Here is a 20,302-nt window from a genome sequence, read left to right as displayed (position 1 = left end):
CCTTTAGTCCCAGCAGCTGGCCACTACTGTAGCCACGAGACCCAAATATGGAGCGGCCGTATACACGTCCCCTGTATCTGCTGCACGGTTGCGCGCGCGTCTGTCGGACCCTCTTCAGGAATGAGGGCCAGCTGTTGGAGATGAAGGGCAACGGAGGAGATGCGGTGTCAGATTCTGTCCTTTTTAAGTAACAACTGCACAGAATGGCTTTGCGATAACTGGCGGGTATCCGGTGCCCTCGGAGGAAGTTCAGAAGTTCTCCTTTGTTTCCGTGAGCAGCTCTCTGGTGCGCACGAATCAGCTCACAGTGGGAGATGGCTGGAGACTTTTTCCATTTGAAATTTAGGCTGAGTTCATGTTTTCTGGGGACAAAAAGTGGAATCAATATTCAGTGTGTGAGATGGTCTGGTATTTTTTTAGGTTGGCACACACAGAGCTCTGCTGGTTAGCATCATGACTGCATCCAGAACCCAGTACAGTCAGGCCGGACCCCATACTGCCTTTCAGTTATGATACCAATTGAGGAAACCAATGAATTTGAATATTTCAATCAAATACATGCAAATTCCTGCTGGATTTCATCACCATGCCCAACGTACAAAGTGCCGCCATTAGACAAATGATCTTCAAAGACGTTGTTCACTGGTCACTGATCACTGGTCAGCCAAGATGACACAATAGACTTGGACCTACTTTGGATATTGTACAGGTACATTATTTGAAACCGAGAGCCAGATGTGGTAAACATGGAACGACCGCAGAGCCGCCTCAGCCGACAGCCAGTCTCGCTGGACTCTGCTCCAGTCCAGCAGCTGGGAGAGGGAGAGAGAGAGAGAGAGAGAGAGAGAGAGAGAGAGAGAGAGAGAGAGAGAGAGAGAGAGAGAGAGAGAGAGTCTCCGCAGCGTCTCCACACATTACTCTTTGTCCGCCCGGCAGCTGGCCACGACACGGCCTCCAGGACGCGTCCAAACCGCAATTTCTCAGTTGGGAGTGGGTAAAGAAAGCAACAGGCATCCATGGGCTTGGAGATGCTGAAGCTCTGAGGGGAGCAGCCACCAACCTGGAGCTGTGCCACGGAAAACACCATTTGTCACTTGGCTACCAGCTGCACGCATTCTGGCGCCTGCCAGCGGCCGCTTGTGCGGCTGGCGAGCCCTGACCCCGCCCTCCTCCACCTCCTCCTCCTCCGCCTTCCTTCCTCCTCTGCACGCTCCGCCGCGACTTCTCCCGTCGTCCCTGCAAAGCGCGGCGAGGCAGCTGTTGTGCAATCGCGCGCACTGGGCTGCTCTTTGATTTGGCTCCAGCGCTGGGATGATTGAGGCAGACAAGACCAGGCATATCAGCTATGTGGCTGAAAAATGGTAATAGGAGACGAGAATATAAAAGAAGACGCACTGGTTGCGGCGGTGGCAGTCTCGCTGGAGAGTGGGTGGTAGATTAATGTTCCAGGCAGGCTCCATTTTGTTCATTTCCGAACATTCCTGTTTCCTACTGGAGGTGTTTGAATTGTGGATAATTTCCCTATTGAAGAGAAGCCTTAAGTGCCCTCGCGTTCATAATGGCTCCTTTGGTGCGTCCTACCCTACAGTAAATAGTATTTTAATTCCCCTTTGGTCACCCCGACATGGAGTCTTTGCACGCTCTGAACTCTGTACAAAATGCTCGGAGACACAGATGCTAGAAATGGCCTTAAATTGGGTGTGTCTTTACTCTATCTGCAGCAGTGGGCGTGTGCGTGCTTTATGTTGGCTTTGGCAAGGTGGAACATTTTTCAAGTTGAGACCCTGTCGACAATCCTTTTCTTTTCTCCCCGTCAGCCCTCCTCATCACTGCACTTCTTCTTTTTTTCAGTTTTTTTTTTTTTTTTCATCCCCTTTCATCACGTTGCATTTGTCAGGACTTGAGTTGCTGTCAACGTTTTCTGCGATTCTAATAGTGGCGGCGGCGGCGGCGGCGGCGGTGGTGGTGATGGGGGGGTGAGGAAGGATCGCATTTCGTGAGCAAATTTAAAGTGCGACAAATCAATTTTTCAGAGTCGCAGTCCTTCAGCATGGCCTCTGTGTCTAAACCAAAACACGCGTGTTGTCGCCTTTGTGCGGCGCTGAGTCGTCTGGCCCGCCTCGCGTTCCGCCACATAAAGCCGCAAATCCCACGCAACGTAAACATTTTAAAGAGTGTAAATCTTTCTTCCCCTTCCGTGCACGTCGGCCGCCGCCGCCGCACATTTCCATGATCCCAACACACAACCCCCCCTCCACCCCGCCGAGTGGAGGCCGAGCAACACCGTCCGAATTCTTTTACAAAACGTTTCATTCGACCGGTTTCTTTTGGGGATTACATGGGGGGGATTGGGGGAGCGGTGGGGTATGGGAGTGGTGGGGGTGGGGGGGCAGGGTAATGCAGTCTGCGCAAGTGGAGAGCAAAGAATGCACGCGATATGAAATGGGCCGCAGTGTGGAGATAAAAGATCTGGGTCCCAGCTGTAACAGGAGACGTCAGACATTCCCCACCTGGAGCCGAGAGGTGAAGGCTTTGGGGTGGGCCGGGCCGGGCCGGTCTGGAGGGGGCGCACTTCAAGTACATAAAACTGACTTGTGGAAAAGCATGTCTGGGTGGCAGGGCCATTACAGACAGCGTTCCCCTTTATGTGTCTGCCGAGGGCTCAGTGCTTAACGCGTTTGTCACCACCTACTGCTTTTATGCCTCCAGTTTAATTTTCTATCTTTGTCTTTTTTAAATTCCACTTGTTTCGCTTGCGATGCTTTAAGTGACGTAATTAAAACGACAGCGGAGTGCGGCAGTGCGGTGCAGTGCTACCTGTTGGCACGTCAGAGAGAGCCACTGTGTCTTCAGGCGTGTGTAGCCTGTGAGGCGCTCGGCCGGGTCTTTGCACTGCTGGCACTGGCACACACACACACACACACACACACCCTTCTGAAAACGAGATGCATAATTTATGCGTTTTCATCCCTTAAACATTGCCAGTGAGAGTTAAAACACAGATCTGTAACAAGGTCCAGATGGGAACGGCACATTAATAACTGACTGGGTTTTTCTCCCTGCGCAGAGTCAGATCCTGCTTGTGTTGCTGAGATGTTAGCAGAGCAGAGGGCGGTGGCAGCGGCGGTGGGATAGAAAAAAGCCATACACCAGGATGCAGTGCGTTATCAATATTTGTTATAAATCAAGGGGACTAGCATATAGTAACTCTTTGACAGGCCAAATGAAAATGTATTTCATAACGCTGCGCAGGATTCCTGGTCGGGGCAAAGATTGGGCTCCAGCTCTTTTTCTTCTTTCTTTTTTGCGGCAAACACTCGGAGCGCCTCCCGAGAGAAGAGCTGTGCAACGGGGACCTCTCTTTTCATTTTTACGATTTTCCTAGAATCCTTTGGAGAGCGTGGAAAGACAGGCATGTTTATGAAGGTTTCCAGATGGTCCTGCTTGCCCCCCCAAACCCTCCCCAACCCACCACCCACCACCCACCCCCCCACCTCAGCTTTTCTTTTCAGTACTTGGGCCATGAAGGATTAATCAAAGTCACCGGCCGGGCCTGATGGCTAAACACTATGGCTCTCACTAACTGAGGGAGAAACCTCTCGTCAACTCAGATTAAGCCCCTGGGCTGTGGAAGCAGAGGAGGTTAAAACCCGAGGTCACAAAGCAAAGCGAGCTCCACTAAACCTCCAGTGCATGTAAGCGGACGGCGTTTAGTGGCGCGGCTGATCTCATCCTGGGGTAGAAAAGGAGGATTTCTCTCCGCTGTCCAGCCGGGGGCCAAGCCCAACTGGACCACCTGAACCCCAGTCCTCCCCAGTGACCCTGGTCCTCCTTGGTGATCCTGGTCCTCCTTGGTCCCCCTGGTCCTCCTCGGTGATCCTGGTCCCCTTTAGTCCCCCTGGTCCTTCTTGGTCCCCCTGATTCTCCTTGGTGATGCTGGTCCTCCTTGGAGCTCCTGGTCCTCCTCGGTCCCCCTGGTCCTCCTTGGTCCCCCTGGTCCTCCTCGTTGCCTCTGGTTCCACCAGTCCCCACACCCACAGTCCTTGGGTCGGGCTTGGGTTACTGACCGAGTGATACTTATGGATTCCCTGCCACATGTAAAGCTTTTTTTCCCCCTCTTTCGTGTAACAAAGTGTGACTCAAAGCAGTTCCCAATGATTACAGCATTTTTGCTGTAATTCCAGCAGAGCAGGAAGTGTCCAAACTGCTCCGATCTGCGGGTCTCTTTCTCTTCCCTGTGATCCATTTTTAGTGCCGCCAGCAGCGCCCTGTCTCCTGGGGATGGGTGCCGGTAAAAGCTCACAGAAGATGAGACAAACTTTTAATTTTCCAAATAAGCCGGGGCTATTTTTGTCAGTAGCGCTGCCTGCCGTTGCCCTTTCCTTAATTAGCCCTTCAAATGACACAACAGAGAAGCGCAGTCGTTTATATCAGACAGCACGAACTGGAGCAGAGCAGTTGGCAAGTGACAAAATAGAACAATTGATGAGTTCTTGCCTGCTTTTGTAGCACTACAATGGTGCCCAGCAATGCAGTGCACTTCTGTTGGTTTTTCTCCTCCAGTTATTTGGTACAAGAGATTTTTAGCTTGAACAAGAAGCGGTTGGTTTATTGCGTAACCCAGATCTTCTAGAAACTGCTTTTGGAGTCTGACCAGTGTTACATGTTGTGGAGGGAAAGAAAGGCCTGATAACAGGCGTCAAAGCCAATATATTTTTACTGTATGAAGTAATGTGGAAACAACCTGCTGCTGTCATGTACCGAAATGCTCGCAGATGTGTGTGCACCTGGCCCACGTGTGTGTGTGTGTGTGTGTGTGTGTGTGTGTGTGTGTGTGTGTCTGTGTGCGCGTGCGTGTGTTCACACGTTTGTTGACGCCGTTTGGTTAGGAAACGTTTTCCTTCGGCTCGTCGAAACGTTCGGCCGCAAACCGCCGTCCCTCCGACCGCAGCCACGTTTAGGGACGTCTCGCTTCGTATCCACATCACACGGACCCACAGAGGCTCCGCCGCTCCGCGGCTCCGCGGCTCCGCTCCTGTTTGTGTGCACGTCTTCCAAACGTGTCGGTAAATTTTTCGGGCCTTGTCGTTAGTTTTGATCTGGAGTAAACAGGCAGCGCAGCCAGCGTAAACAGCGCTTTTGGCCGAACCGCATCACCTCGGGAGGAAAACAGCGTTGTTGCTGTTGTTTCTCCTGCAGTGCTCCTTGTATGGGGGGAAACCATGGCCGATAATCTGTTATGAACACACCAATTTTCTCATTAGGAGGCTTGGGGGAGTTGGGGGTGAGAGGGCGGGGGCGTAAGAAAACCACGATTTATATAAACTGGCAGCGCCGAGCGTAAAGCATAAACCCACAGGAGTTGGAGACACCTGATAATGACATCCGCAGCTGTCCATGCGCTGTAAATACTGCACATCGTATTGAAACACATGCACATGCATTTCATCATGGTCTCCAGTCTTTGGGGTGGGGGTGGGGGTGGTTGGTGGGGGGCACGCACGCTGGCTAGTTAGAGAATTTATTAGGAGGGTGTGGACGCTCCGTCCAGCACTGCCGGCTGCGCTGAGTCCGTCTGGCTCCTGCCTGAAGAAACTTTCACTGCCGCTTCACGGGTTTCAACATACCTTTGTGAAGCCTTACATGTTCATCACGACTCGCGCCGAGGCATGCGTGCGTTTCTGTCCACATCACGTTTGCACGCTTGAATCAAGCACGGCGTGAGATTTAAATCCGCGCAGGTCTTTTTCTGACGGATTCACATCCGACCAGTCTCGTTGTACAGTAACGTCATTGACACGCACACGTTAGCCACAGTGAAAAAAAAAAGGTATATATCACGGCTGAGGCGCAGAAGAGAGAACTCTGGTATTTGTACAAATGCCAAGTGACCCCTGCAGCCCACCTTGACACGGCTCCGCACAGTAAACCCAAGCCCTTCATGCCAGAAGCTCCTTCATGGATCATCATTTTTCAGGCACGTCCCATCTAGCTCAATTAGAGTTGGATCAGGGGGGACTGTTTGAGGCCAGATGGGCAACGACGCCCTTTCTGTTGCACCTTGGGCCGTTCTTGAGAAGTTTTTGTTGGCTCGAGTGGAGTAAAGTGGTAGCACAGAGTTGTGCACCTTCTTGGATGGCTTGTGAGAACCTGATGCCAAAAAGAAAACAGTTTTTTGTACACTGGTCGAGAATTCATAGCAGTGCACAGTGAAATGTGTTTCGGGACGTCCACCTCTAAAGAGAAGCCAGCGTGCTGCACAACAGGACCAGGTCCTGGTCTTCTTCTGTGTATGTGTTCTCGTCTTGGATACACACTCTTGATTTAGGAGTTTGTAAATGGATGTTGCACTGTTTTGACACTGCAAAGCAGAAGTCTTCACTTCTCTGATAAAGTATTTCTGAGCTTGGGATGAAGATCCATGATACTGTATGTTCTTGCAGAATCAGGCCCCCTCCAATCCCCTGGACACACACACACACACACACGCACACACACACACATACACTCTCTCTCTCTCTCTAGGGGAGGAACCGAAGGACAGCTGTGAAAAGGATGAAGCGGGGTGGAAAGATGGGATGCTCTCTCTGCGCAGTCTCATAGATTGGATGTCAGCTGGTGACCGCCGGCCAACACGTACTCTCAGAAGCGTTGTTTCACTTCGTGCTAAACGTTTTTCTGTGCTGTGGGAAAAAATGATGTTGCCGTTTTTAAAGCTTTGGCTCTTCTCCGGGCCTGCGCGACGCCTCCGTAGTCCAGCGCTGGTTTTCATTTAGCCGAGGAGCCCCACCAACTTCAACAAAACCTGTTGGGGCCAAGTTGATACATGTAAACTCAGGTCCTGGTAATACATCAATAATATACTAACAGACTTCCTCCTAAGACGGATTGAATTCTTTTCTGTTGTGTTTCACTCCATTGAGGGTAAAGTAACGTTCAAAGGAACTGGTTTCCGCTCGGCTGAGGAACTTATGACAACAGGCAGGTGATGTTTACGGTTCGGGCAAATGGACCTTGTCGGCCCGACGGGACAGATTTGTGGGATCTCCACCTGCGAGCCTTCAGACTGATGGAGACGCACAACAGGGCTGCTGCTGCTGCTGCAGCTACAGCTACATCTGTTTGGTTCCAAGGGTGAAAACCCCTGACTGTAGATGTTTACGCTGCACTGACTTATGTGCAGGTTAAGATTTAAGTTACCCTTAACGATAAATAAAGGCGGTCTGATTTATACCCCCATGATGGATTTGTGCACTGATCTCACAGAGCAACGTCGTAAATACGCCGCCGTCCCAGCGCAGTGGGATTCTCCGCGCATTATTATCGTCGTCCTCAAATGGGGCCCAAGCAAATTTTAACAAAGAAATCAGTGTCTTTAAATTGGACATTCGAACTTCCAAAGAAGGGTCAAAACGGGTCAGAAGGCCATATTCTCCTGTCAAACCAGTTCCGATCAGGTAGCGGTAGCAGCAGTCTGTTCTGACCTCAGCCGACACTGCAATGATCGAGTGATGTATTGCATATCTTCAGTAGGTTGCTGACATATGCAAACACGTTCATCACAACCTGTGTTCATGTTGGAGTTTTTACAGAGCTGTTCTTGGCACTGGACGCAGCCTGTGACACATGTAGCAGCTCTCATGCCTCTGCTTGCCGTTTCCTCGTGAACTTCTTTCCGCCTGGTGTGCATTTGCAGGAGAGCGAGTTTTGTCGTCAAACTGGATTGCGGAAACACACATCATAATAAAATAATCATAATGATAATAATGATAATGCAAGGCTATGCCAAAATGATAAAAGGCTGTTTATGGCCTAGAATGGACCGGGAATTTTGACTGGAAGAAACAAATCTGGCCACCACTCATAGTGCGTGACTGCAGATTATTCAGATTTAAGACATGAGTGGGAAGATTCCTGCAGCTGCCGCGCATGTAAACACTCTATTATTAATAATGTCTTTATCAGACTTGAATCAGATTATGCCGCTTGTGCAATTGCACTCAGCAGTTCCTGCACATTCGTGGCTGTGCTTGAAAGAAGAGGGAAAAAAAATCTTCAAATGATTTCCTCACATAAAAATGACAAGTATGAGTGAGTGCAGTAAAACAAATTTGCTATGACCAGCGTAGCCAAATAAACTCTGGCAGCAGCAACATGTCCAGGGTTCACAGATCAGCCTTGATCCTTTCTGTGTGAAGTTTACATGTTCTCCATCTTCTTGTGTGGGTTCTTCTCCGGGTCGTCTGTTTTCCACCCACAGTCCACCCACATGTAAACCAGGTGGAACTGAGCTTCTGTGTGTGTGTGTGTGTGTGTGTGTGTGTGTGTGTGTGTGTGTGTGTGTGTGTGTTGCCCTGAGGAGGAATGATGATCTGTCCAGGACCTTCCCCCTTCCTCCCACCAGTGCATTCTGGGATGCGCTGCCCCAGATAGAGTTTCACGCAGCCTCTTTTTCGTTCCGAGCGTTGTTTTTATGTCTTTTACAGTGCAAAACTGCACCGGGCTTCTATTTTCAGCCAAGGAGATATAATTTTACAGTGTTTTCGGGGCCCTGACAGCTTTGTCTGATCTTTTTTTACGAGTTGTTTTTACACAGCGCCACTCCAAGAGAAAGGTCAGGTGTGACTGCGTGGTAGTCCCGGTTAACTGGTGAAACCGGGGGTGTTTTTGGAAAATTTGGAGGTGTTTGAGTTCGAGACCACCTAAACTGAGCCCGTGTCATCACCGGGTCCTGTGTGTAGCGTCTGAGCGACGGCTGCGGTCGTAAGGAGCGCAGGTCAGGACCTGGACCACCATGATAGCGGGTCGGCCCGCTGTGGCCTTTGCTCTCAGTTTGGGGCATTTTTTGTTTTTTCATTGTAAGTGCCAATAAAAGTTTCACCAAGTCCATAAAGGAGGCCGTTTTTAAGGGGAATCGCTGGTGTTTTATAAAATTGGACAACATGTACGTTTTTCATTACGGGCGATAATTTGTGCATTCTAAGACGACCTCAAGTCCCTCTCTCGATCTGGCTCTCTGGGAGCCGCAGTGTATCGGAGACGTTAAATCATTTTTATAGACCTTCAGCTGAGCAGTGATGTGACAGCTTATGACTGAAGCCTAAATCTACTGCCTTCTGAAGTCATCAAAAAAATGAGAGGTCAGTTATCAATCACAATCAGCATTGCGAATCAGGCGATCAGGTTGAAGCGGCTGCAGGTCGGTGCCTGCTTGCATGTTTGTAATTTTTGGCCGTGCCTGACAAAGTAACTTGCACACACACGGCTGCGAGCAGAGCGACACCTGGAGAATAAGACAAAGGGTGACTCTTCTGCACAGCATCCTGTTTTGCTATTGAGTGATTCTTCCTGACGAACGAGGAGCAACCTTTTAGAATCATTTATGGCGCTGCTTTGCCCTGCGTGTTATTCTCTTTTTTTCCTCACTCTTGTTTTAGCTCAACCCAGAATTGTGTCCCCGAACAAGGCCAACACTTCTGTCAAACAGAGCGCTCCCGTGATAAATGGGAGTTGTGAAATTCAATCTCGGTGGCGAGCAGCCTTGCTATGTGTCTGAGCCAGGTGAATCAAATCCTGGTGCAACCCTGCGTCTGCCAATGTGACCAAGCAGAGCCTGCCGGTAATGCCTTGTTGTGTAAAAGGCTCTTCCGATATTGTAATCTGTAATCCCACAAACAGACTCTGCAATGTCCCTAATAGCGTTTAGCCGCGGCTCCGTGCTTCAGACCCTGCAGGTGTGGACGCCCCACATGTTCCTCACAGCGTCCGCTTCCCCTCGCCCATCCCCAGCCGTGGTCCCGAAAAGCAGCCTTTGTCCCAAACATATCATTGCTGGCCGGCTGGGGGAACTGAGCGCACATACATGACATTTCGGGCCTTTCCAAGAAACCCAGGCGGTGCATAAACAACTCCTACACTTTGCGGGGGAATGTTTATCTCTGCTCGTAGAAGCCCTCAAGATAGCGTCAACACTGCTTAACAACACAATTAGATTTGTGGATGAGACACTAAGATCTCCTAGAAATTCAAGTGTGTCGTGTTAACGGCTGATGGTATTTGCTGAGATCTAAGTCGGCCTTTTATGTGAACTTAAATCCATTTGTTTATGTGCAAGTTAAAAATGTTTTAAGGTGTGAAAGAACTCAGGTCCTAAACTCTGTGTTTTCTTCTCTCTCTTTCTCTCTCTCTCTCTTTTTCGTGCAGTATCACACAACAATACCACAACGCTAGCTCCAGGTTCAGGCCACGCCAGAAAATGCAACGACACAGAGAAGGCCTACTGTGTGAATGGCGGTGACTGTTACTTCATACATGGTATAAATCAGCTCTCCTGCAAGTGAGTCTCCTCCTGTGTTTCTAACGCACCATGAGAAATGTCAATTACCTTGTCATAACTTTGTTGCTTGAGCCATGTTTTGCCCCACTAACTTGCAGAAGAAAGAAGAAACCTTCCTGGAAGAAAAAAAATACATCCAGAGAATTTTCAGAAAGATGAATGAATCCCTACAGGAGAGTTTTACAATGGAGGAGTAATTATGGGGGGAGAAAAAAAACAAACAAACAAACAAAGCCAGACTGCTCAGGATCTCAGAGCAAACGGCATAACCACCTTGATCTTACGTTTTATCTATAGTATGTGTCATAACCAACCTCAGAAGGTCTGGAGCTGCCAAGTTTAGGGTTGATGGGGGAAATAGCTGAATCTTTGTACAAGTTCATTTCACTCTCTGTGTGTAATACTGCCGGAAACAACAAAAACTGGGGGCCAGGGTCACCATGGTTCAGCATTTCCACAGTGGTTGACAGCTTGGCTAACGTTTACTAGCTACAGTCCGTGAACATTAGGTTTCTTAGCTGAAACACATTCCAGAACAAACACCTAAGTTGAATCATGAAAATGAGGGAGAATTCAGATTCAATCCCTGGCGTTGTTAGCGATGAGGACTTTTACCTCCAGTTTCATGGCATCGTTTCCAAAAAAGTGTCACAGCGATGGATTTTTCTACTGCTGCTACTACTTACTGTGCCATGACTTGCAGACCGCGCTAGTGGACTAGCACCCTCTCTGCCTCATTGCCACTATTCCAACTATCAGCCTGGCAGCCCATCGGCTAAGATAGAGAGGCAGAAATGAGCGGGGCACCTACTGGCCAGGAGGTATAACTGCTGTCCGTATCATCTTCAGTTTGGACATTTTGCTTTCTGCTGTGCTCCTCCTCACCATCCTAACCACTGTTGTTTACCCTGATAGCACTTGATTTCCATTCTGATTCCTTGCAGCAGCAGCAGCAGCAGCAGCAGCAGCCACACATCACAGGAAAATACTGTCAGTCGGCCTAACTACCCACCTGTTGTGTATTTTAGCTCTAATAATGGAGCGGGGTGGTTGTGCGCTCATCCTTTTAAGTCGTGTTTAGTATACAGGGGGGCTGCACATTAAAAGGCTTTTCAAAATGTCATGAGTCACCGGTTTAGTAGTGAGCAAATATTTATGCCTGTTAGAGGCCCCCAGTGAGGTAAATAGAATCATTGCTTACATTTGAGGTCCTTGGCGGTGGGGATCAAGACCCGTGTATAAAGTGCACCAGAGGGACCATGTATCTCTTCTACCCGGGAAGAAAACAGGTTGACATTATCACAGAAACAACCTTGTTTTTACTCTGACATTTACGTTTTAGTTTGTGTTTGTCTAAAGTTCATGGAGCGCTTTTTAGGATGGGGCACATGGGGAGCCATCTGTTAAAATAAACTTGTCTTCTTTTGCCTTTTTTCATCCATTTTCTATGGCTAATTGTAAAAAAAAAAGAAAAGAAAAAAAGAAAAGGCACGTGACTGAAGACAATATAATAACTGGCAAGTGTTTTTGAAATATGCCTGTAAAAATGTCATTTTGCATGTGTTATTTGGAATTACTCCAGTAGTTTCATGCTGAAAAATGTCAGGATTTACTTCACAAATGTAAAATGTCCCCTATTATGTTTTCAGTAATTGCAAAAATATCTATCAAAAACAAAACAAGTAACGTGCATATGCATCCCAAATCGACTCTGAATCAGATTCTAAATTTTCCAAATGCGCCTTGTGACATCCATGTGAAAGCTGTCCGACCATCGAGCAGAAATGAAAATACTGTCTCGACTCCAACCATCAGGACTTTAAACAGAAAACTTAGCACACTCAACACAAGAAAGTCCTTTGTCGCGGCCATTGAATGTTGTGTTGCATGTGTTCTGCCATATCTCACCGCAGCCCGACTCGTCCGGTTTGATATAGAGCCGAAACGCTGGCGAGGCTCAATGCGGCCAGTTGGCCCAAGGAAGAATGCTTGACAAGCAACGAGGACATGGCTGCAACAGCCGTTCAATACTCTGTGTACAAATTGGAGGCAGCAATAACTCAATTGCTGCAGCTAATTCACTCACGGCTGGGGCACGGGTCCAGAAAAGCTGGATAATGCAGTGAAGGCCTGCAGGGATTTGTTGCCCAACAGCCATCTGATTCAATACAGGCCAGGCTTCGGTGGGCATTACTCAGTGACCGAACAAGTCTTGCAGACAGCTAGTCCTACTTTTGTACGCCGCTCCTTCACTGGGAAGAAAAGGCCACTGCTCAGACACGAGGCACCGCAGCAATAAAGGACCCAAAGTGAGAACCTCAAGAGGTTTTCTTAAAAACCTTCAGATAAATGCTTGTAAAAGTGTACACTTGCTGTTAGAATGACAGAGATCTCGAATTTCAGTCTCTAAAAAAACAGAATTAAAATGATGGTTTTCCATTTCTGTTAATACATTTTAGAATAATCATGGTGGGATAAACAGTTCCGGTGAAATGTTTGAATCGTCAGAGGTGTGTGTCTGAAAAGTTGCCTGCAAAATTTCACAGCGAAAGAATTTGCATAGAGACAGTTTGGACATCATGGTTGTTTTAAATCTTTTAAATATCATCACAGTGTTTTCTCACTGAAACTGAGTCAGTTATTTTTTTTTTTCCCTAAAATGATAAATCAGCTGCAAGCTTGTACTGACAACTGGACATGAGACTTTGTTTGTCTGTTACGTTTATTTCCCATGATTTATTTTCTTTTCTTTTTTTTCCTCCCTCCAAAATAGTGATAAATGGGAACATTTTAGCCAACCCCCACCGCCCCCCCCCCTTTTTCATATTATGTCATTCTATAAATTTTTTTTTCAGGCTGTACCTTTTTGATTTGCGACGCCATCTGATTTTTAGATTAGCGACAGTTTATGTCTCACATCTTTAAGCCAAGTTTTCCTTGGATTTGGGCGCCGCGATCCTCCGGCTAAACACCACAATCATCACTCTGGACGTGTAATTTAATGCCGAGTGTTATAGCGCTCCTGGGAGTCAGTGTGTTAAACCAGTAAATCACCGCCAATGACCTTTTGTTGGATTAGTGGTCAAGATGTGGCTGCGAGTGGAATGTTGGTGCACTACAAAGACGGATCGCTCATCCTAATGGAATCCTAATGAGGAAATATAGTTTGGCCCGACGCGTTTGATGGCGATTACGCAGTAGTCCGTCTTCATTTGTGATGCTGTAAAAGCTACCACGTCTTTCCAACCAAAAATAGAATTGTCCTGCGATGCGACTCCCCTCCACCCTATTCTTCTTTCTTTTTTTTCTTTTTTTTTATCAAATATATATTTTTTTCATTAAGGCGAACCTCCACGCTCAGACTATTTTTGTGTTCCTGCTTGTTTTTCGACGACTTCATGACTCACCGTCCAATGAGATGGGTTATAAAAGTGGCACATTTGCAGTGTTATGAGCACAGCTACCACAATCCCGCCAGGCAGCGAGAGGGAAAAACAACAACATGGGATGTAGAAAGGGAGGGAGGGGGTAGAGAAAACATGCGTTACCCCCAATATCTGCGTGGCTGCACAGGCCTCCACAGATTGATTTATTGATCACAGACTAAGCAGTTCATGTTCTTTCTCTCTTTTTTTCCCCCTCCCGCACACACATTCCACTTTTTTGTCCGTATGCACACGAAGGTCACAGTTTTCTCAGCCCCTCAGAGATGGATTGGGGTCACAGAGAGACAGCCGGCGCTGTGGAAACCTTTAGATTACCTTCATGCCGCTGTTTTAAATGATAAACACATACGTGTCTTGATTATTTCAATGTTTGTGTTGCTCTTGATGATATGATGACAATGGCTGGTTTTTAATAATCGTGTTATTTCATAGTTCATTGTGCTGTAAATGTGAGTGTGTGTCCAGAGGCAGGTCCAATGTCGACTCTGTGCAAACTTCTCTTCCCCCTGGGATTCATCTTCAGGACGCCTTCGCTCGGACTTTATTGGCGAAGGTGTCGGCGGAGTTGGCGCTCCTGTCTTCTGTGCAGCTCACCTCCTGTGTTTACATCTTTCCATAACACTGGTCTGCTCCTTCTCAGATGTCCAGCCGGATACTTCGGCCCTCGATGCTTACAGACCGAGCCGCTGCGGGTGTACATGCCCAGTCCCTTCAAAAGTATGTTTGCTCGACACGAGCGGTCCAGAACAGAGGGCCAGTCTGGCACTGGAGCACCTCTGCGGAGCTCCGCCGCTCCCCCTCCTCGCCCCCCCTCTGCCCCGGTTTTTTCCTCCTCTTTTCTTCTCCTCTTTCTCCTCCTCAGGTCGTCACCCAATGGGCTGTGCACTACACCACGCACATGGTGGCATCATCCATGGAGCCGCTCTGCTTCTGCTGTCTGTACTTGTCCCGTGGTTCTAATTCCGTGTCTCTCTCCCTCCCTTCCCTCCCTCCTCCCCTCCCCCCCCTCTTCATTCTTTCTTTCTTTCACACACTCTCCTTTCCACTCCACCCTTTTTCTGCCCTCCTCTCTCACTCATCCACCCTCCTCCCCCCCTTCTCTTCCTTTTTTTGTGGCTTTGTTTCTTTCCATCAGGTGTCCAAATGACTTTACTGGTGATCGCTGTCAAACCTACGTTATGGCCAGTTTCTACCGTATGTCAACTTCCTCTTCCTGTCTCTGTCTGTCTGTCTGTCTGTCTGTCTGTCTGTCTGTCTAACTGTCCCGCGTCTCTGGTCTCGCCTGCATGTTGCGCCGCGAGAGTGATCCGTGTGGTTTTCCTGCGATCGGCTAACAACTGTGTCTCTGCCTCCCTTTGGCTCCTCATTCAAAACAAACAAAACCTCTGGCACAGTTTGTGCATCGTGTTTGCGTTTGCATGTACTGTCCGTCGTCTGACTGGTCGCTGCTGCCAGTGGAATCGCAAGGGGGAAGCGCGCGGCGTGCTCGCTCCATCGGGACATGCAGGCGCCTGAGCCGAGCCGCTCTGTGGAAGTTTGATACGCGTCGAGTTAGCTGCATGTAGCAACACGGCCCGATGGCTAAACATTTACTAAAACCCCACCTTTGGCTCACTCGCTAATGATGTTGACGCAATCAGCTGCAAACATAAGCACGTTTGATCCTATTAGAGCTGATGGATGGGAAGCCGGGCCTGAACAATTAACATGAACTAACGAGCATGAGAAATGGCTGAATGTGTCGGGCGGCCGTCTGGCTCCGCTGATAACGGCCGTGTGAGCTCCGATAGAAGCGCTTCAACTTAGTCTGACTGCCTGGTGTCAGCGCGCACGCCCTCCAAACACCAATTACTAATATTTGATTGGCGGTAATTGGATTTATTCTTACATTTCTGATCACAGTTGCTTCAAGGAAAGAAAGAAAAAAAAAAAAAAACAACGCGTCAAGTCAGAGGCTGCACGTCACGTTGCAAAGAGTTGGGGAAAAAAAAAAAAAAGAGCAGTCAATTTCATGTTGAAGGATATTAGTCGTTTCCTGAACTCCCGGTGCCCGAAGCGAAAGGCTTTTCTCTGGCGAGCGGATGTGGCAGTGACAATAAAACGGGCGCTTTTTTGCGAGCGACGCCCTCAGCAGAGAGCGTGCGAGTGCGGCGTGAAGCAGCCTGCGCCGCACACGTCAGCAAACAGCGCGGTCGGTCGGCTGTGGAAAGACGCCAAAAATGGGATTGGATGGGATTGGATGGGACTGGCCCTCCAGCTTTCTACTTCACAAAACCGTCCGCCCACTCAATTAATTTGGACTTGTCCGCGTGATCAACTGCAGCCTTCATCAGGCGCCCAGTGAGCGAGCGAGTGAGCGAGCGAGCGAGTGAGGCCTGATTCCAGTTGGACGCCGGTGAGTGCAGAGGCCAAATCGAGGCCTATGCATCATGTGGTGATCACAGGCGCGGGAATCTCCCGCAGAGAGCGCCGTAGTTTGCCAGCTTTCTTCTCCTGCCTCTGCAGGCCCATGTGGTTGCAGTCCTCAGTAATATTACAATGAGAAAGTAACCAAATGCATCTGCCTCGCGGAGCCGTGTGACGCCGCAGACAGGATCCCATCCCCGCAGCCCGACTCGCGGAGCTGCTCGCACACAATGCTTGTTGTGCATTGGCTCGGCCTACAAGGCAAAAAAAAATCCCCCCTTCCTAACTACAAGTAATTTCATCTCACATTAAGTCGTAATGCACTGTGCTGAAATTGCTTGTTTTCTTGGCAGAGTAGACAGTGTGTGGGTGTGCTCCCCCTCAAACGCACCCCCCCCCTCCACACACACACACACACACACACACACTCCACTGCACTCGCTCGTTTTTGTTTTTTTTCCTTCTACATTCTGTTTAACTTCAGCGCAGCTGTGCGACTGCGTCAAAGGAGAGCAGCGTTTATCCCCGAGTTCTCATCCTGCTGCATCCTGAAGCGGGCTGTGATTACTTTCTTTACATGCTGTTGCATTCAGGTTAATTAGCTTTTTTTCTCCTGAAAAGTCAAAGGAAAACATTTCACGAAAACCGACTTGCATTGCATTCAGACCTGTAATGTTCTTCATGCAATATAAATAAACAAAAGGCAGAACTTTACATAAAATAATTGACTTCATCATTTGCATTGTTTCCTCGTGTAACAAAAGGCGATGATCGTCTTTAAAAGCGAGTACAGGCGCATGCATGCATGCATGCGAGTGTACAGTGTGGTTACTTCACATATGGCTCAACCTCGCTCTAACCTTCTGGGCTGCCCCCAGCTCCTGGAAAAAAAAAAAGAAGCAGATTACCAGTAGAGATCATATACATGATATATGTAGTGCAGACGGTCGTCTTTAGCAGCCTCCGCCATATTTCACATTTTCTACTCTCAATTAAAGAAGATAAATCAAAACATTGTTTTTCTTTCTCCCAGAGAGCCAGCACATGTGCACGCACAGGCGCGCGCACACACACACACACACACACACACACACACACACACACACATCCATTCCCAGCGTGGAGACCCGCCTCCTTCAGGGGTGCCTCCCATCCCCCAGAGACACCCCAGTGAGCCGGGGGTGGCTGCCGCTCCTCGGCCATGAGGGCCTGGCTGGCTTAACAAGAGCATGTTGTCATAAGAACAGCTGGGACTCGACTCAACTCACAGCGCAGCGACCGAGCTGCCAGCGCTCCGGACTGCCGCTGATTGGTCAATTAAGAGCCGTCACGTCCGTCTATAAATCTCAAGGCCCGCGTTCCGAGCGCCATTCAGCAGCACCCGAAACTGTGCAAGTAACACTCCTTTGAACTTGCCCGTTCATGCGGCGGCCGTGGGTGTGTCCGGGGAAACCGGAGTGAAGCATTTTTAGAAAGCAGAAAACTGAAAGGCCAGGTAATCTCTGCTGGCCGTGACGCACGTCTTCCCGTGCGGAGGGTCCGGGCACCTGAAACATCTCATTTCCACCGGGACGTTTCGCACAGTTATGTGATTAAATTGCACTTCGGCGCAAATGAGGCGCTGGCGAGCGCGCGAGTGGCCGAGTTCACCGCCGGGACCTTCGCAGTGCCAGGGGCGCAAACTTTAAACGCTCGAGTCTGCAGAAGAAAGTCGCGGTGTTTGATTGGAATTAATTAGAGAGAAAAACGAGGGCGCTGCTGTAATAACGCTGGGGCACGTGCATGTGTGTGTGTGTGCGCGCGCGCGTGTGTGTGTGTATGAGCTTGCACTGGTGTCTGCTGTGCATGTTGCATGCTGCGAGCTCAGTGTGTGTGTCCAGTGTCGTGTTGTCGTCCCGATGACTAACCGGCGTTTGTCGTCTCGGTCAGCTCCTGTTTTTATTATTCACGCTGCTGTTTGTGTGAAGGTGCCACTTTCTTAATCTGCTCTCTTGTTTCTTTGTTTCTCCTCGTCCTCTCTGCAAACTGTCAACCCTCTGCAATGGCAGAGCATCTTGGGATTGAGTTTATGGGTATGGAACAATGCATTTTTGATTTCCAGTCGTGGTGGCGGAGTAGCCGCCCAGTCGACGCTCCCGCCTCGCCGCCCCTGAATCATACCGTTCCTTGATTAACCGATTGATCATCCCGCTGTAACACATTGAAATTATCCCGCTGAAGTCAATGCAACCGAACCTCCATCAAACATCATTAACATGGATGTCATCGCCCCTTGTTATGAGAAAGTAGAAGCATTAACTGAGTCTCTCACTCACGGTAGCAGTTTTTTTTGTTGTCGTTTTTGTTTTTGTTCTTGTTCTTCATTCCATCACGTAACGAGCATGGTGACTCATGTTTGTAGCTGCTAGATACCATTTGTAAATCTTCATTCCTATCTGTCCCGCTCAGCCTGGGTCTTTGCCCCGATTCGCCTTTCTCTGCTTTTACGTGTGGTCCTTCTCGCTCTTTCTTGCATCACCCTGCTTATGCTCTCGACCTGAAATGCAATGCTGAAGTAATATAGTATCTGTCAGAGAGAGAGAGCGATACTGTAACATGAGCATGCATTGCCATACGTAGCGTGTTCCTCCCATCTTTCTCCCGTCCTCCATCATTTTCTACCCTCCTTTTTCCACAAGTGTGCGCTCTCCGGGTGGAACAAAGACTCCTTCAACAGATTCAGCTGTTAGCTTATCTCAGCTAAAGGATCAGGCTGACGACTTTGCCAATGATATGAGCTCACTCAAAATGGCTGAAGCGTCATTTTAAAGATATATAATATAATAATAGGTGCTTTCATGCCCCTCCGCCCCCCCCAGACCATTAACAATGGGGGCCGCATGAAGTCTGCGTCAACCTTGAGCGCACACTTTTCTGGAAAGAGCATAAAATCATTTGTCAACATGAAAAGTATTTGAAATTAAGTTGTTTCATGTATTTCTGCAAAATTAGACGCAAATTTGTCCTCGCTAGGCACCGAAGCGTATGAAGACTTCTTCTAGTAATCAAGTAATGGAGACAGCTCATTAAAACTGACTGATAGAACTTTAAATTTGTCGGATTGCGTTACAAGTTGTTTTTTTTTTTCTTCTTTAGTTTCTTTCTAATCCACGTGCATTGGTGCAAACACTCCCCGCAGTTTCTGCAGGTCATCAATCAAAGCCTGAACCGTTACAGTATCATGTGTAATTTTTAATGACTCAGAGTTTCACAGAATACATCTGCTTAGTATATAAAGCTAACTATTACCGGGCCCTTGTCCACCGCCCACGCTACATTAATGTAGCCCAGGCAGCAGCAGCAGCAGCAGCAGCAGCAGCAGCATCTGTTGTATTTGTGATGATGTGAGAGGGGAAGTCTGACAGCGGAGTGAGTTGTTTGGAAGAAGCTTCATACTGCTCGGTGTTTAGTGCATGAAAGATCGCAGCCCTGCAACAAGAAATCGTTCACTTTCAAGACACTAATTATGTTTTTTCCTCTCCCTCTTTTTTTTCTCATACACTGTCTGCGTGTGTTGTGTGTTCGTCTGTGTTCGCCTGTGTGTGTGCGTGTGTGTTTGTGCACTTGTGGGTGTGATGTTGACAGAGGCAGAGGAGCTCTACCAGAAAAGAGTCCTGACAATCACGGGTATTTGCGTGGCGCTGTTGGTGGTGGGCATCGTGTGTGTGGTTGCCTACTGTAAAACCAAGTAAGTCCTGGATCAGCTTGAGATTTCCGTCAGATGTCTGTTATCACATCTTTTGTAATAATAAAAAGAACATCGTGGGTGGGGAAAGGAACAAGAAAAAGCACAGCTAATAAATGTTGCGTTTGCTGCCTCAAGGCGGCTCTTTGTTAATAGAACCAAATGTGTTTCAGGGTTTTTTATCCTCCAGGAAACGTTGAATAACTTCTTTGAGCGTCTCAACAAAAGAGAGAATGATTCACAATTTCTTCAACAGGAAACAAAGAACGAAGATGCACAATCATCTGCGGCTAAACATGTGTCCAGAACATCCCAATCGTAACTTAGCTAACGGACCCAATCACCCAGGACCAGGCCCAGAGGAAATCCCCATGGTAGACGTGAGTTTCT

At 48.4% G+C, this 20,302-nt stretch overlaps 1 protein-coding gene across 6 annotated transcripts in view; it reads left to right on the top strand.

Annotated features, from left to right (window-relative positions):
- The window catches only part of nrg2a (neuregulin 2a), a 69,357-nt gene that overhangs the window by 41,168 nt on the left and 7,887 nt on the right, over positions 1-20,302 (top strand). For 3 of the 6 annotated variants that reach the window (XM_076031464.1, XM_076031460.1, XM_076031466.1), the window contains exons 4-8: positions 10,204-10,336; positions 14,918-14,976; positions 18,237-18,260; positions 19,813-19,915; positions 20,169-20,292. In XM_076031464.1, the coding sequence (XP_075887579.1) occupies positions 10,204-10,336; positions 14,918-14,976; positions 18,237-18,260; positions 19,813-19,915; positions 20,169-20,292 (443 nt within the window). Of the gene's footprint in view, positions 1-10,203; positions 10,337-14,422; positions 14,500-14,917; positions 14,977-18,236; positions 18,261-19,812; positions 19,916-20,168; positions 20,293-20,302 lie in introns of all 6 variants that reach the window. The other 3 variants (XM_076031465.1, XM_076031461.1, XM_076031462.1) reach the window with 2 other exon arrangements.

Source organism: Nelusetta ayraudi, unplaced genomic scaffold, assembly GCF_046127955.1.
Source record: "Nelusetta ayraudi isolate G7.1 ecotype Tasmania unplaced genomic scaffold, CSIRO-AGI_Nayr_v1 ptg000033l, whole genome shotgun sequence".
NCBI lineage: Eukaryota > Metazoa > Chordata > Actinopteri > Tetraodontiformes > Monacanthidae > Nelusetta > Nelusetta ayraudi.
The sequence above is the reverse complement of the archived record's forward strand: the minus strand, read 5'-3'. Positions and strand labels throughout refer to the sequence as shown.